The sequence below is a fragment of the Zootoca vivipara genome, chromosome 5, assembly GCF_965207765.1.
Source record: "Zootoca vivipara chromosome 5, rZooViv2.hap1.1, whole genome shotgun sequence".
In the NCBI taxonomy this organism is placed as follows: Eukaryota; Metazoa; Chordata; class Lepidosauria; order Squamata; family Lacertidae; genus Zootoca; species Zootoca vivipara.
In genome coordinates, this window is record NC_142588.1 from 88,341,783 (window position 1) to 88,360,077 (window position 18,295).

The 18,295-nt window shown below is 46.4% G+C and overlaps 1 protein-coding gene across 6 annotated transcripts in view; it reads right to left on the bottom strand.

The window, feature by feature from the left end:
- The window catches only part of MCF2L2 (MCF.2 cell line derived transforming sequence-like 2), a 203,548-nt gene that overhangs the window by 20,504 nt on the left and 164,749 nt on the right, over positions 1–18,295 (bottom strand). For all 6 annotated transcript variants that reach the window (XM_088669225.1, XM_088669226.1, XM_088669224.1 and 3 more), the window contains exons 25-26: positions 15,117–15,189; positions 5,861–5,970 (exon numbers count right to left, since the gene is read on the bottom strand). In XM_088669225.1, coding sequence (XP_088525351.1) covers positions 5,861–5,970; positions 15,117–15,189 — 183 coding nt within the window. The remainder of the gene's footprint in view (positions 1–5,860; positions 5,971–15,116; positions 15,190–18,295) is intronic.

Genomic DNA, 18,295 nt, shown 5'->3' on the forward strand with positions numbered 1-18,295 from the left:
GCGGGTGTTCCACAGGGCGGGCGCCACTACCGAAGAGGCCATCTTATGGTGCTCTTAAGTCTTCATGGTGCTTCGAGGACAGTGTTCTCGAAGCTACGAACATGAGTTTGGCCAACCTGCGGGAGGCAGTGGAAGACAGGAGTGCCTGGCGTGCTATGGTCCATGGGGTCACGAAGAGTCGAACACGACTAAACGACTAAACAACAACAAGTCTTAAATGGTGCTCTTAAGGCTTTAAAAAAAAAGGATGTTGGGAGATCTGATCCTGCATCTCCCATGAGATGGACCCTAAGTTGTGTACCTCACACAATGGCACACCTTGCAATTCCACCATGGAGGCTGGGCCATCACTTTTAGGGCAAAATGACGCGTTTGATTAGCTAGGTAGCTGGGAGATGGAGGGAGGGTCTCAATCTGGATCAGCCCCCCCCTCCCCCGGCATATTTGTGATTTGCATCGGGGGTGGGAACACTCTCTCATTTGCCTCAATGTGATCTTCCCCTCCTTATGCAAACTAGAGGTACAGGGGGTCCAATACAGACTAGTAACGCGGAAAGCTATCTTCATACTGACTGAGACCATTCGTAGAAGTTGGATGGAGATTCCTGCACTGCAGGGGGTTGGACTAGATGATCCTCAGGGTCCCTTCCAACTCTACAGTTCTAAGATTCTATGGCCCACCGGGGATCAGGATTGTCCATCCTGATTGGCAATGTTTTTCCAGACTTTCAGGCGGAGGTTTTCCCTGGAGACGCCGGGAATTGAACCTAGGGAACTTCTGCAAGTAAATCTGATGCTCTGCTCCTGAGCCAGGCCCTTTCCATAGAGCTCCACTGCCCCCATTCCAGAGTCCCAATATGGATTGGGGCTTTAGGCTACACAGCTAATATAACATACTGTACGGCTTGCAAGTGGATCAAATACAAAAGCTCTAATCTTTACTCGTATAGCAGTTGCTCCAGCTTTTTCTGCAGCATTGCTAGAACATCTCCAGGACATAAGAATAGCCCTGCTGGACCCAGTATCCTGTTCTCACAGTGACCCACCAGGAGCCTGTGGGAAGGACAGGTAGAACCTGAAATGAACACAATAACACTCCGTCCGCGATTTCCAGCTGTAGGTACCGTGTTTCTCATATTATAAGTCATGTCTTATAATCTTTTTTTCTCAAGAAAATAAGCCTATGGCTTATTTTCGGGGGGGGGGTGTCTTATTATTTTTTTAAAAAATTACAGTATGGTACCTCCCCTGTCCGGCGCCCGGAACTGGCTGCTGCTGCGCTGCTGGGCGCGTTGCCGGCGCTTCAGCAGGGCACGCTGCTGGGTCCCGCCGGGTCGGGTCTCCACGTGGCGCGCGCTGAGGCTCTTGCCGGGTCTCGCCGCCGGGTCGGGGCTCGGAGCAGCGTGCGCTGCGGCTCTTGCTGCGTCCCGCCGCCGGGTCAGCGCTTGGCGCGGTGCATGCTGCTGGACATTTTGGAGGGGCAGCAGCAGCCGATTCCGGGCGCTTACAGGCATCTTCCTCTTCCATGGCGCCATCCAGACCTGCTCCCACCACTACGGCTTATTTTGGGGGTATGTCTTATATTTCTTCAACTCAGGAAAATCCTGCCATGGCTTATTTTGTAGGGATGACTTAAAATATGAGAAACACGGTATTCGAAGGCTTATTGCCTCTGACACAGTGAAGGTGGAACATGACTATCGTGGCTCACAGTCACGGTGGCCTTACACCTACTAAATTCATCTAATCATCTTTTCAAACCATCCAAGTTGGTGAACATCGCTACCTCTCGAGGGAGCAAATTCCATAAATTAACTTCATGCTTTGTAAAGAAGCACTTTTGCTGGACAGCTCTAGGCTATAGTGTTATGAGAGACAAAGGAAAACTTCTTTCCTATTCATTTCCTCCCCTCCCCTTCCCCCCCCCAATGCACGGTTTCCTAGATCTCTATTGTGTCTCCTCTTACTTGTTCTTTCTCTTAACTAAAAATGTCCCCAAAAGTTGTAAACTTTCCTCATAGGGGAGATGCTCCAGCCCCTCCATCATTTCGGTTGCTCTTTCCAGCTCTAAAAAAAGAGAGAGGAGGGAATTCGTTTAAAAGCTTGGGTTGCCGCTCCTCTTAACAGGCCTTTAACAGCAGCCTTTCCACAGAAATTGAGAAGGCGAAGTTATTGTGTATGTCTGAGGCAGGTGAGTAAAACCAGGGAGTGCCCCCAGATTTGGGAATCCTTCGTAATATGGCGCACTGAGCGAGGCCAAAAATGGGCACCCCCCAAATGGATCTTCTCAATTTTGGATCTTCTCAGTTTTGCATCCCCTCGGCTCACGGCCACCTGCACCATCCTAAATCCAGAGCTGGTACCTTTGAAAAACACCACCTAGTAGCTATCAAAAAGAAGAAGAAAAGGCTGTGTACACACCCCTGTTCTCTCTGGATCCAGAGTGTTCCCATTGCTCTGAAGCCACAATTCACATCTACCCTGTAGTTCCTTGAGAAATATTGCATTTTGATGCATTCCCCTGCAAACTAGGTAGCTTCAATCCGATTTGGAGACATAAGCCCTATGAAGACATCTGCACAACCTTCTCCACCCACTGGTGGTACAGACAGAAAAGTGGGCAACTTGGGGGGAAAGCATCCTGCCATACTGCTTTGTGCAACAGCATGCAAATGCAGCTTGAAACACAGCGTGGGGAAATGGCATCACTGTGTTTTAAGCAGGTCATATGAACACAGCCCGGGTGAAGCTAGGGGATGGGTACGACGGACGAGGACATTATGATGGGATGCGGTCACCCTTGCAGGGTGCGATGGATGACGTTATGGGATGGACACCGTGCTCGGGAGACATGTGGCTGGCGGTCAAGCGCTGCGAGTGGCGGTGGTTTTACCTTTGGGTGGAGCTCTGCGGTTGGAAAGACCTTGCAATGTGAACCGCTTCCTAGCAAGAGCTGAGCGCTCAAGATTAAGGCTGGTGGAATAATCAGCTAGGAGAAAGAGGCAGAGGGAAGAGAGAGGTGAGGCAGGGCAGAGGGGGTCAGCCTTGCAGCTTGTGGAGAGAGCAAAGTTAAGAGCTTGTGGGGGGGGGAAGGGGGAGGTGATTAAAAATTTGGAACGCTTGGCCAGCCGTGAGCTTGTGCAGCGAGTGACTAGCTGGGAAGGTGGCTGTGGAAACAAGGATGCAAACTAGCTGAGCCAAACATCCTTCTTGTTATGCAAGGGATAGATTTGACTAGCTAGGTTTCACCTGGGAGCAAAATGGAGAAGGCAGGAAGGTGCTTTGTGGGGAGGGAGGGAACACACAGTTCCAAAAGGAAGACAAGCCAGCAGTAAAGTAAGGGAAAAGAGAATAGTAAAAAAAAAAAAGACAAAAAACCCCTAGTGTCCACAAAACACCGAAGGCTGCTCACAGAATTATGGACCATTGAGTGGAACTCTTTAAAGCATCAAGGCCACATTCCCTTGTTGGCAACCATCCAGGGTGGGCGGAGCCAGAATCAAAAGTGGGTGGAGCAATGGGTGTGGTTCTTACCTTTGTACAGTAGACCACGCTAAAGCCAGGGGTTTCTGCAAATGCTCACACCTCTCCATCCTCCAACCAGGCAAGCAACAGGCATAGTCACAGTTACTTGAGGAGGGGACTTGAGGAGTAGGGTTGGTGAGGGTGGTAGCCTAGGGGGAGAATCTTTAGGGCCTGAGGTTCCCCATTCCCGATGCAGGGATTGTTCTGAAATAGGGCTTCCAGTGCAACAATATGAGCTGCATGTAAAGCATTAAGCTGTAAGCCCTCCTTCATGATGCGCTCACCAGCAGCCATGCCCAAGCAAAGCTGTCTCTTTGCAGGTGCCCCTGGTGCAGCAAATCCTCCCAAAATATTATTTATTTTTACAAATGTTTGAGTGACTTTCCACAATGCTACTTACAAAAAATAATATCATGCTGAAGGAAAAAAATCACGGGGGAAACTCAATACCAAAAAAGAAAAAGAATATGTTAACTGAAATCAAGATAAATATCTACAAATCTGTATAACCACAGTGTCCATGTTGTACGCTTCTGCATACGAAAAGGAAGAAGAAGAAGAAGAAGAAGAAGAAGAAGAAGAAGAAGAAGAAGAAGAAGAAGAAGAAGAAGAAGAAGAAGAAGAAGAAGAAGAGGGGGCCTTTCACTCCCCTTAAGGAGTCTCAAAGCGGCTCACAATCTCCTTTCCCTTCCTCCCCCACAACAAACACTCTGTGAGGTGAGTGAGGCTGAGAGACTTCAGAGAAGTGTGACTAGCCCAAGGTCACCCAGCAGCTGCATGTGGAGGAGCGGGGAAGCGAAACCGGTTCACCAGTTTACGAGTCCACCGCGCTTAACCACCATAGCTCATGCCAGAGTGCCATCATTTGCACACTAATTTACCCCCCCCCCCTTTTTAAAGGAAACACATTGCTTTTCCTTATGACACACCTGTGAACTAAGTTCAAACTTTTCACAACTTTTCATGGAATTTCAGCCACAAAATGACTGAGGATCCCTGACCTGAACATGAAATTAAATCCCAAATCAGCCAGCAGATGGTGTGTAAGACGGTGCACACAAACTATTGGACGGGTGGTTTGAAAAATAACATAACACTGTGGAGCCGCTCTCCCGCTATTCAGAATGTCTGGAATATGCTACTTGGCAAGACTGACCAAACCTCAAACGGCTGAAACTGCTAGCTTACTAAATGCATAATGTGTAGCCTCATATTTTGAAAACTCCTAAGGTAACAGCACTCTTCCTCTCCAAATCTACAAATGAATGGAATTGCAGGACATGTTTTTCACTGGAGAATGAATGAAGAATTCACACGACCACATGGTCAGTGGTTTGCCTTGTTTGCAAAACAAGTTGCTGGAAACTAGAGAAATGTTTGCCTGATGTAAACTTTCCACCATGCAAATGAGCTGCCAGTTGAATTCAGTTTCTGCTCCCTTGGCACCTCCAGGTAAAAGGATGCTCAGCTAGCTTCAGAAGACCTCTACCTGAGGTCCTGAGGAGCCACTGTTAGTCAGGGGAGACAATACTGATTGAGATAATACAGAGTGTCAGTATGGCCCCTCTGCGCAAGGGCCGACTGATCTAAGTCAAAATCGTAACCAATCAGGGAGCAGTTTTAGCTCAGTAGCAGAGCACAGAAGGCCACAGGTTCAATCCTCAGCAACTCCAGTTAAAAAGCGCCTTGAGTGGGAAAGTCTGCCTACATACAATGCGGCATGAAAGTCCAGCACTATGTGCCCAAGCCATCGCTTGATTTTGCACTCATCACTTGATGTTCCAAGTGATAAAAGTCCCAAGCATCATGCAATCAAGTCATAAGAGATGAAAGGATGTCCTGTGTGAAGCGACCCAGCACTTTGCATAACAGCCAAGGCGAGTTCAGTAAGGGTTCGTTCACACTTCTTGTCCTGTTGCTTCTCCCCCCCCCCCCAAGAGCAATCAGCAATTCAAGTTTTCTTTGGATTGATGCTTGCTCTGATTTAGCACCAAAGAGTGGGTTTTCCCTGGGAAAGGAGCAGGTCAAGTGGAAAATCACTTGAACCCGTGCTTTCTAGGCATGGGACAAGCAGAAGTGAGGGCGAGCCCTGCGTTGTCATTCAAGGGTGCTTCCGGAAATCCCTGTGTGCGTTATGCCTGCAAAGTGTGGATCAGGACCAGAAGGCAGCCTGCAGTTCACGCAGGTCACTTTGAACCCCAAATTTCTGCCCTCTTGTCAAACTGCTGGTGTGAGAAAGGAGAAATTTGCTGCTGAAATTTGCAGAGAGAAACAGCATGTGCACCATCTCCTCTCGGTCTCTGCCTTAGAGTTCTTCCGTCTCTGCACTGCCTACCTCTTTTTTGCCTGGCGTTGGGGCTGATGTTCCTGTCCCGGTTGTTGGACATTTCCAGGCTTGAGAGCTCAGATTTGTTCTCGCACAAACTCAAGGACTTCCTGCCGTACCTTCAGAGACAAAAGAAATGCAACAAGCGTTGTTAAAATAGGCACTAAAAGGGCATCGATGTGCAATGGTGCATTGAGGCCATTTCTAGACTTTGAACTTCGTGCTCTTATGGGGAGGGTCCTTTCCAGAGTGCCGGGTGCCTGTTATTCCACTTGCCCTGTTACATCTGGGGGCCCTCCTGCCCAGGTCCTCTGCCCTAAAGCCCAGCCCTCGTGGCACCATCAGAAATGGTCCTCTTGTTGCAGAGTTTCCCCATCTCACCATGAAGGTTAAAAACCTTCCTGTCAGAGTGAGCTTTTGACTGTAAAAATGTACAATGAGAGATGGAAGAGAATTTGCTGGGCATATAATGAGCATGGTAATACAGTATAAATAAGCGCAGCAAGCCAGGCTCAGTCATCTGTGGACCAACTAGATAGATGAGAAACCATTCACAAAATTAGCAGATTGCACTAGCGGATGGGGAAGAAATTTGGGTTTGGTTCAGATTTTAATGCAAACTTCCTTAAGTCCCATTTTCTTGATGCAGTACACGAACTGGAATGAAGCTATCCTTTGAAATTTGCACCTCTACAAATTTCGCAACGCAAAACTTATCCAACCAATAATGTGTACAAAAAAAGAGAGCATATATTAGAGGAAAGTGTGAATTATGCACATATAAGTGAAAATGACAAGCCAAAATGCATTAAATAAGGGAGATTGCTTGCAAAAATGTGAACACCAGGAGATACATGCATGAAAATGCTGACAATTTTTCATGAGAATTTTTTTTAAAAAAAGTTTTTTAAGTGGGTTTGCCATACGTCGAATCAGCAAAATGTCAGGGGAAACGCCAATGTACAGCAGGGAAAAACCAGATGGGAAAAGCAGCGGAAACAGCTCAAAAAGATGTTAGGGTTAAGTTTCCTTTAAAAAGCTCAACAACTTTGCGGGTGTCAGGAATTTTACTTTTTGAAATATGGCAACTCTATTGTTAACTGATGCGCCAAACTGAACTTAAATCTGGAGAAACGAGAGAAACTGAAATTGGCATATTTGCCCATCTCTATTGCCTTCCTCTGGGAACGACAGGCTGCAGGATTCTCTGGTGAAAGGGAATGAATGTTTAAAATAGTTTAAACATGTAGTGCAGAGATACCAGAAACGCAGCCAGCCTTCTGGAACAGGCATCCATTATACTTCTTTACAAACTGCAGGGCTCAAATGCCAGCAGGGCTCTCAGCAGAGTGCAGGACATGCAAATCAACAGCAGTTACTGCTTTGGAGTCAAAGGAAAACATCCCCACTACTGAACTGCTCACACAAGCAGTTTGGCTCACCCACGCCCAATTCATGTGCATAGAGGCTGCATAAACCTTCTTGCTCTCAGAAGAGGGGGGGGAATAGATAAATGATTCCAATTTAATTGATTGAGGTAAAGGAGATGGGATAGTTATGGTAAATATTTAAAGTTATGTGTAAGAAACTGCTAAAGTTGATTTGAAAAGGAAATCATTTAGGAGGGACCTGGGGAAGTCCCAGAAATAATGGTTTGAAGGTTAGAAGAAAGTTAAATGGAATTTATAGGTATTGTTATTGTGTGTATTGTTTTATTGTATTTTTTTCTTTAAATAATTGTTGTTTTTGTTTTTGAATATGTGTGTTATGTTTTTGTATGTATAAAATTAATAAAAATTATTTTTTTCAAAAAAACCTTCTTGCTCTCACCAGCACAATACGGTAGCTGCTCTCTGAAATGGTAGGTAGGAAGGCACAGTAGTGTCTTGCTGCAAAATTTCCTCCTCTTTTCTGCAGTTACTCACCAGAGGTAACTAAGGGGCAAAGCAGACGTGGCAGGGAGAACTACACCTGTGGCTCACAGGTCTGCCTGGTCCATGTACAAAGTGGCTTACACGAACTGCATGGGAATGTGCGATGCAAACTCGTATGGATGTGGTCCATCTACTGTGTGTACACTGACCAACAGTGGCTGTCTAGGGTTTCAGACAGAAGTCTTACCCAGCCTTATCTAGATTCAGGTGTTGGTCTGACGCAGTCAAAATAAATTGTCCAGTAGCACCTTAGAGACCAACTAAGTTTGTTCTGGGTATAAGCTTTGTGTGCATGGACACTTCTTCAGATACTTCAGGTATCTTTAGAAGTGTGCATGCACACAAAAACTCATACCCAGCCTTATCTGGATGAGATGCCAGGTTTGGATCTGGGACTTTTTTGTGTGCAAGCACATAATCCGCTGCTGAGCAACCCCTTTCTCAATTAAAGAATCATAGACCCAGGTGGCGCTGTGGGTTAAACCACAGAGTCTAGGACTTGCTGATCAGAAGGTCGGCGGTTCGAATCCCTGCAACGGGGTGAGCTCCCGTTGCTCGGTCCCAGCTCCTGCCCACCTAGCAGTTCGAAAGCACGTCAAAGTGCAAGTAGATAAATAGGGACTGCTCCGGCGGGAAGGTAAACGGCATTTCCGTGCGCTGCTCTGGTTCGCCAGAAGCAGCTTTGTCATGCTGGCCACAGCTTTGTCAAGCTGTCTGCGGACAAACACTTGCTCCCTCGGCCTACAGAGCGAGATGAGCGCCGCAACCCCAGAGTCGGACACGACTGGACCTGATGGTCAGGAGAACCATTACCTTTTACCTTTTTAGAATAGAATCATAGAATCATAGAGTTGGAAGAGACCACAAGGGCCATCCAGTCCAACCCCCTGCCAAGCGGGAAACACCATCAAAGCATTCCTGACATATGGCCGTCAAGCCTCCGCTTAAAGACCTCCAAAGAAGGAGACTCCACCACACTCCTTGGAAGCAAGTTCCACTGCTGAACAGCTCTTACTGTCAGGAAGTTCTTCCTAATGTTTAGGTGGAATCTTCTTTCATGTAGTTTGAATCCATTGCTCCATGTTCACTTCTCTGGAGCAGCAGAAAACAACCTTTCTCCCTCCTCTATATGACATCCTTTTATATATTATACAGCTTGACACTGAATAAGACAGTCCTGCATCTTCAACGTACCCTGCTATCTCATAGAATTATTGAGCTGGAAAGGAACCCGAGGGTCATTTGGTCCAAACCCCTGCAATGCAGGAATGTGCAGCTGTTCCTTACGGGGATCGAACCTGCAACCTTGGCATTGTCAACACCACACTCTAACCGACTGAGCTAAGCTCTTGATTTCAATTAGGCCCAGAGAACTCATTGCAAGCTTCACCTCCTCAGCGGCAGCCAGCATCGAAGATGATCAGGCTGGTGAAGCAGCAGTATGGCGATGCACAGACACAGTCTCAGATTCCTTGGGGGGAACCCTGAAGAGGAGGCGACTTGGGCAGCTATGGGCAGGCAGGGACCTTCAGCCTTTGCAACTGCTTCCTGGGGACGAGACCTGCCAAAGATGAGTTGCTGTGCTCATCAGGGCCGGTGCTCCTGTGCAGATCCTGCTTTTGCTAATAAGGAGTTAACCCCAACTTTGAATCATGGGATTGTAGAGTTGGAAGGGATCCTGGGGGTCATCTAGTCCAACCCCCTACGGGGGTTGCCTTGCCAGCTTAGGTCTTTAGTCCCACCCGTTGCCTCTGAGCCACCCCGACCTACTGTTCCCTTACATGCTATTTATATAGGCAAGAATGAGCCGTCTCAGGAACAGTTTCTTCTCTAGAGCGATTTTGGCCTTAAATGGAAAGCCTGGACTTTGAAGTCATCTTATTTTATTTGTTATTTGTATTATATTTACTGTTTTTAATTAGGTTTTGTAATTTTGGATTATGTGGAATGCTTTATCTGAGTGGATGTAGCAACCGAGTAATTTCGTTGTTCCCGCAAGGGGACAATGGCAATAAAGATATCTTATCTTACCTGCCTCAGTTTCTTCGCAAACACCACCGCCAAAATAAACATATATTCAAAGTCCAAGCAAACTGGTATTACTTCTCAGTTCACTTTATTGCTCTTCCAACTTGCTAACCCGAGGCCACTTTCCCTGAAGAAATGTTACCCAGTTAGAATTTATGGCAGCAATAAAACAATTGGTGCCATATGGTCCCAAAGAGGAATGGCATACATTTAAACACCTCTTCAGACCCGTACATTTCTGAGATGGTGTGTCAGGATTGTATCTGAGCTCATTACTACTGCACTTAGTTGGTCATATGCTCCCTGGGTGCCCCTCATGCATGGAATTTATCTATATAATTTATATTTATCTATATAATTAATACACGTCTCGGTGTAAACAAGAGATCTGTAAAAAAATTATATACAAAATAAATCTCTATGTGATTTACCTGAAATATAACCAGGTTTAAAAAATTCAATATAAATTCATATAAAAATTCAACAACTTTCAGCTAAAGCTTTTTAAAAGCTAAATAAAAACAGAGTAAAACTATACACAACAGAGAAAACCGAGCTTTGAAGCATCAGACTCCCCAAGTCCCCCACTGGAATGAAAAATAGGCTCTATCGCGTTTAACCAGCTTTTGCCAACCTAGGGCCCTCCGGCTCTTTCAGACTACAACTATCTGTTCCAGTCAACTACAACTCCCATTAGTCCCAAACATGCTCCCTTGAAATAGCTGTCATTTAACAATTTGTGCATGGATACCTGGGTTTACACTGTGAACGGGGAAGAGGGGACTGAAATGGTATCTCTTCAGCAGATGGATGTTAAAAAGCAAACAAACCTGAAGTAAACTGTGTTGCTCAATCTTAAATATAAACGTGGACATCTAAGCAGGCTCAATTCCCCCTTCTCTCTCTTTCTATTCACATTTCTTTTTCCTTCATCACATTATTCCTCTATAAATGAAAACCTTTCTATAAAATACCAATATTATAAAAAAGTGAGGCCAGTTGCAGATTGATAGAAGTGTCACTCTTTTCTCCTACCACCTGCATAAATCAATATTTCCTACTTCTCCCAAAGACATACCGTACTTTGCTTTTTCAATTCCCTCCCACCTCTTTTTTTTTTAACTTTACAGAAACAGAATGGCCTTATATCAAGATGTGCCTCCCATCCCAGGAGGTGTTTCGAGTGCTGCAAGTTTGGCCTCTGACTGTCAACAAAACAACTGCCATAGCAGATCACATGTGGGGCATTTTGGTGGATGCTGTAAAACCCAACTACAGTAATTAAAACTAGCCACCTTCCCTAGGTGGGGCAGCAGAAGTTCTGGCTCCTCCTTTTGCTGAATCTTAGTGAATTTGAATTACTGGGCTTCCCTGTTCCAGAACCACATTCGCATCACTTCATGGGGCGTAGCTTCCCACCCCCCTAAATCAAGTAAAACAATAGAAATACTGAACTAACTGACCAATCACATCGGTTCTGCCCGCCCTAACAAAAGTACTGCTCCCCCCCCCCAAAAAAAATCCTGCATCACTTGGTTTGTTTTCTTTTGATTATCCCAATATACCTTTTGTTTCTGCCTTGCAGGCAGATCTCAAAGGAGAGAGACGGAATGCTACGCTGCAGAGTTGGGAACATCTTCCAGACCCTGGAGCAGGACCAAAAGAACAGCCGTTGCTTTGCCACTCTTCTGACTCATCTGGTCCATTGCACGCCTGACACATCTTAAGCTCTCTGGGCTATGCCAGACACCACTCTGGCAATGGAGATCTAAATTAACAGCAGTCCTTGAAAGGGAGTCTCTGCTGCTTGACAAGCACTGCAGCTCGTCCCCATTTCTTTGCTTTCGTTTTAGCCCTATTTGTCTAGATGAACAATAACACTTTTGAAGGAAATTAATACTGGCCTGAAGACTCACTCGGCAAAGGCATTTCATTTCACATGCTAATTTGGGCCGCCTCTTTGGCTCCTGGATTCCCAATAATATCCCTAGCCTTCTCCTTTTGGCACCGGTGCATTCTCCTCCTTGCCATAAGCCTTACCATGGATTTTGTCACAGGCCTAACCTTCCACTTCTCTGATGACTGGCTTCCCAAATTGACCAGACGAAATCTCAGGCAGTTGAACAAATTTATTATTGGTTTGTCGGCAAAACAATATGGAGCAGTAGGGAAAAACCCATTCCTCATTCTGCCCCAACCCATGGGCATACACAGAGTGCTTTTATAACAAAACTTACCCACCCCCACCCCCTCAGAATGTAGCTTCTACAGGATATGCTCTTGTGGTTTATGCTAGACAGGATGGAACAAAGTGTGGCTTAGCTAGAATTTCTTAGAAGTGCTGTGTGTGGTTAGATGCCTCTTTGTGCAAAATGTTGTTCTTGTGCTGAAACAGAGATGACTTCTACTGGCTGCATAAAATGGATTCCCTCTGGTTACTTAGGGCCTGTGTGGCCTGACCAGGATTATTCTGGCCCTGGTCATTGCCACCCTATATTAGTGGGACTTGGTTGGCATCCATCTGTCTCGGGAGACAATGGAGGAGTGAACCTTTGGGGGTGAAGTCAAACTGATGGAAGGTTGCAGCGCCTGCTGTGGCTGTAGAGACTGATATGGGAGAGACATGTTTTGTTGCAGCTGGGGCAGATGAAGGCGCCCAGTTCTGCTGATGCAGACACACTGGTGATGCATGGCGTTTCTTCTCTCTGCGTTCCTCCCAGTAGTCATTCCTCTTGTGGTCGCTGCTGTGGATCCAAAACCTGACTGTCTGACTCCAGGCACTGTGGTCCTCCAAAAGGGTTTCCCACACAGCAAGGATGATGTTGGCAGCCTTCATGCCACGTTTACATATTTGTAGTGCAGAGCTGGTCTGGTGCCTGAAGCCAGCTTCCCCTAGAGCATGTCCTTGGGGATCCTGCCATCTTCCAGGACCAAGCCAGCGTCGACGTCGCAGACATGCTAGGAAAGTGGGCTTGGGGGAGCACAATCTTTGTTTGACTTTCTCCTGCCATCGGATGCCCAAAATCTTCCTGATGCAACACATGTGGAATGTGTTGAGGCATCACTGCTGGGCCTGGCGGGTGTCAGTTGCCCACGACTCACTTCCATAAAGCAGTGTACTCAACAGTCAGCCTGGCAGACCCTCATCTTGGTATCACATTCTTCCAGGTAATTTGGAAAAGGAGGAAGCAGTGGACCGAGGCAAGGAACCGCAGGCCTGTGGACCTAAGGGGCCCTCCTGGCCTCTCTGCCTGGCCCCCAGGACCCTTCCTAGTCCTCACCACCTGCCCTCAAAAGTCCTGCTCTGCACCCTCCCCAAGTGCTTTTGCCTGGCTGAAATGCAACTTGGAGCTCTGATAATGCCTCTTGCTTGCTTAAATGGAGAGTTGTGTGGAAGGGGAGGCAGAAACACCTGGCTTTTACTATGCAAAGCTAAGAGTTAGACCTGTCGCTCTACCCACTTCGGCTTCAGACGCAACCCACCTCTGGCATGCGGCCCCTGGAAGGTTGCCCTTGAGGAAATGTGGCCCTCGAGCCGAGAACGTCTCCTCACTCCAGGAAGGAAGGGCAGAGGAAGCAGTGGGCCCAGTGAAGGAGGAACTGGAGAATCTAACTGGGATCTAACAGAAGTGGCCACTGGGGAAAGGGGCTGCAAGTGGAGGCTGAGATAGGAGTCCCTAGCAGATACAGTGGTACCTTGGTTAAGAACAGCTTAGTTTATGAACAACTTGGATTAAGAATGCTGCAAACCCGGAAGTAGGTGTTTTGGTTTGTGAACTTTGCCTTGGAAGCAGAACATGTTCCGCTTCCTGTTGAGTGTGTTCCATTTGTAAATTGAGTCCCCTGCTGCTATGGGAAAGCACGCCTCAGTTTAAGAACGCTTTGGTTTAAGAACAGACTTCCGGAACAGATTAAGTTCGTAAATCAAGGTACCACTGTACATGAGCAAAGGAGGGGGGAATCAGGCAACGGCGGCAGAATATATGGAGCAATAAGCAGGGAACACCAGGGACGAACAGCTCAGAGGCACCAGAGGAAAGGTGCCTGCACTATGTAAGGAACAGTTTAGCAATAGTTGAGCAATAGATATTAGCAATATATATATATATAGGGTTGAGCAAGCAGAACGAGGGGATGGCAACAGGCTCCCACCCCACACCAAGTTGCTAATCAATTTAATCAGGCTGAAAATGCCTTCCTGGTTTTCAGTATATATTCCATGAGCCTCTCAGTGTAAAGCAAATTGAGATGCAAAGCAGCCCCACCCAAGGTGCAATTCTCCTGTTGTCCTGGTTATATCTTGGCTATGAGTCCTGGAAGAACTGCTCCCTGCCTTCAGTGTCTTGTTCCACTTGGCTCATATATATATATATATATATATATATATATATATATATATATATATATATATAACCAGGCCCTCTGCCTGGTTCCCTGTAACTTGGCTTCTCGCAGCGAGGGAACCGCCGCCAGAAGGCCCTCGGCACCGGACCTCAGTGTCCGGGCAGAACGATGGAGGTGGAGACGTTCCTTCATATATAAAATATATTTATATTTATATTATTTATATTTATATTATTATTGCAGCATGACTTTTGTCACATTGCAGTTCCATATTGTTTTATTCATGCATTTATATATTTATGTATTTGTTATTAAATCTGTATATGGCCCTTCATCTGTAGATCTCAGGGTGCTCCACAACATTAAAATACAATATAAAAACCACAAAGTAGATAAGATAAACAACAACAAACCAATAAACCTCCTCCCCCATGTTGTAAGCAGCTTTGAGCACGGTTTGAACTGTGGAAAGGTGGCATAAAAAGATAAAGGACATCTGACCATTAAGTCCAGTCACGAACGACTCTGAGGTTGCGGTGCTCATCTCGCTTTACATCCGGCGTTTGTCCGCAGACAGTTTTCCCGGGTCATGTGGCCAGCATGACTAAGCCGCTTCTGGCGAAACCAGAGCAGTGCACGGAAACGCCGTTTACCTTCCCGCTGGAGCGGTACCTATTTATCTACTTGCACTTCATGCTTTCAAACTGCTAGGTTGACAGGAGCTGGGACCGAACAACGGGAGCTCACCCCGTCACAGGGATTCGAACCGCCAACCTTCCGATCGGCAAGCCCTAGGCTCAGTGGTTTAGACCACAGCGCCACCCTAAAAGTATGTATGTATGTATGTATGTATGTATGTATATCTGGTATGCTTTGCAGTGTAAGTGGATTGTATGACACCCACGTGCTTTCAAAAATGAAACAGCGTACTATAAAATAGCATACTAGACAGCAATTACCTGGAGGAGCTGAATGAATTCATGGGTGCGTGATATACACTCTCGGTGATTCTTTGGTGTAGTTGGCTTGCCTCTGTTAAAAAAGAAAACAAGGAAAGGTTGGATTTGTGCAGCATTCAACGATGTTTTACTCAGCATAGACCTACTGAAATTAATGACCACGACTAAGTTAGGTCTATTAATTTTAATAAGTTTCCTCTGAGTGGTACCCTCCCTGTTGAATGCCCTCCCATCAGATGTCAAGGAGATAAGGAAATACACAAATTTTAGAAGACATCTGAAGGCAGCCCTATATCAGGAAGTTTTAAATGTTCCGTGCCTTTCTATGATTTTATATGTGCTGGGAGCCGCCCAGAGTGGCTGGGAGAAAACCAGCCAGATGCGCAGGGTATAAATAATAAAAATTATTATTAAGTGCCGCCCTCGGTGATTTGTTGTGCACAAGCAGTAGGAGAGTGACCTAGATCACACATGGCGCAAGTTAACGATGAGTTGCTCCACAGGCAATCAAACCAATCATAGCATAGCTCTCCAAAGTTTGTCTTCCAGCTGGTCTGACTTCATGGCCAGGTGACCAAGCGAACCATGGTTAATGAAGAGTGCTGTGTTCAGATGCAACATCAAGCCATGGTTAAAACAAACCAAGGTTTCTAAGCCAGAAACAGCCCATGGCTTCAGATCACCAGACAGTAAAGAATCCATAGTTAAGCTACATTTAATAACAACCCACAGTTTTAGTAGGATGTGTGAACCAGGCAAACATAAACACCATGCCCAGGTTCTTCAGCTAACAGGGCCGGATGAATCATGAACCTCATTGGGCCACCTGCCTCAGGTGGTGGGTGGAGAAGGGCAGGAGACTGTGCCCCCCTTCTGCCAAATGAAGAGCATCTTGCTGGACTGTCTCGCCAGAGTGGTGCATGCTCTAGTTACTTGTAGTACTTGAACTAGTTACTTGTAGTACTTGAACTACGTACTGCAATGCACTCTACATGGGGCTACCTTTGAAGGTGACCCAGAAACTACAACTAATCCAGAATGTGGCAGCTAGACTGGTGATTGGGAGTGGCCACCGAGACCATATAACACTGATCTTGAAAGACCTACATTGGCTCACAGTACATTCCCTAGCATAATTCAAAGTGTCAGTGCTGTCCTTTAAAACCCTAAATGGCCTCGGCCCAGTATACCTCGAGAAGCATCTCCACCCCATCATTTAGCCAGACACTGAGGTCCTGCGCCAAGGGCCTTCTGGCGGTCCCCTCACTGCGAGAAGCAAAGTTACAGGGAACCAGGCAGAGGGCCTTCTCGGTAGTGGTGCCCACCCTCCCATCAGCTATCAAGGAAATAAACAACTATCTGACATTTAGAAGACATCTGAAGGCAGCCCTGTTTAGGGAAGTTTTTAATGACTGATGTTTTAATGTATTTTTAATCTTTTGTTGGAAGTCGCCTAGAGTGGCTGGGGAAACCCAGCCAGATGGGCGGGGTAGAAATAATAAATTATTATTATTACCCGTGAACTGTCAATTTACTGGCCGTCTGACTGGCAAGTCAACGGTCACTGCTACCTGCTCATTGCTGCAGCTGCTCTTCCCCCTTCCTGTTTGCCTGCTTGTGCAGGTTTGGGGGTTTTTTGGTAACATTGTTTTGATTCACTTTCATCTTCAAACCGCTTGACATGGTTGCACTGAGATATATCTTTGTCTGCATTAGAGAATATGACATGCAACAATTACAGCAAAGGCACAGCCATCACGGCGAGTCGCCGCTGGTGACAGTGAATCTGTCTAACCCACTTTTAAAGCCATCCTTTGTTGGCGGCTGCCAGAATGGTGTGAATTGCATAGTTTTAATATGTGATGTGTGAATAAGCTCTTCCTTTCTTTCATCTGTGAACATGCCACAGAATCACAGAATCATAGAGTTGGAAGAGACCACAAGGGCCATCCAGTCCAACCCCCTGCCGAGCAGGAAACGCCATCAAAGCATTCTTGACATATGCCTGTCAAGCCTCTGCTTAAAGACCTCCAAAGAAGGAGACTCCACCACACTTCTTGGCAGCAAATTCCACTGTCGAACAGCTCTTACTGTCAGGAAGTTCTTCCTAATGTTTAGGTGGAATCTTCTTTCTTGAAGTTTGAATCCATTGCTCCGTGTCCGCTTCTCTGGAGCAGCAGAAAACAATCTTTCTCCCTCCTCCATATGACATCCTTTCATATATTTGAACATGGCTATCATATCACCCCTTAACCTTCTCTTCTCCGGGCTAAACATACCCAGCTCCCTAAGCCGTTCCTCATAAGGCATCCAGTCCAGGCCTTTGACCATTTTGGTTGCCCTCTTCTGGACACGTTCCAGCTTGTCAGTTTCCTTCTTGAACTGTGGTGCCCAGAAATGGACACAGTACTCCAGGTGAGGTCTGACCAGAGCACAATACAGAGGTTGCCTGTGGCATCTTCAGACACCGAATGCAGGTTACAGTTCATATTACCTACGCATGTAAAACGCAATATGCATAGGCCCAGATCATGCGGCCAATTGCTGGATTCCATCCAGGAAATTGGCTGTGTGAACTAGATCTCTGTGCACTGGGTTTTATGTGCATAGGCAGGTATTTGGATGTTACACCCTGGATGGAAATCCAATGACAAAGGAGACAGGTGTACCTGAAGGACAGGGGTGCTCTCTTCCAGGCATATGGGTTGGATCCGGCAGAGGTATCCTCCAACGTCACCTGGCTCAATGTCACTTGAGTGATTTGTTCCAAGAAGAGAGGGACAGGAAGCACTTTGTTCCCACGTGCTTCCCCTCCCACCAACTAAAATAGTTTGTCAGGAGCAAGGCACAGTTAGGATGCTCTGCAGGAAAGCCCGACTTACAGCCCCTTCCACAAGGTCAATGTTTCCTGCTCTTTTGATAGCTGAGGACCAACCTTTGCCTGCAAACACACCACACATGAGAAGCGTTATTGCTTCTCCCAAAGAATCCTGGGAACTGTATTTTCGTGAAGGGTGCTGGGAATTGTGGCTCTCTGAGGGGTATACTACAGTTCCCAGGATTCTCAGGGGGAGGCCATAGGATTCAAATGCATGGTGTGTACACACTCGCAATGGTATAAATGCAGAAAGTGTCAATAATGTCAACAGCAAGTGTCAGAAGTGTGTCGTTCCTAGGAA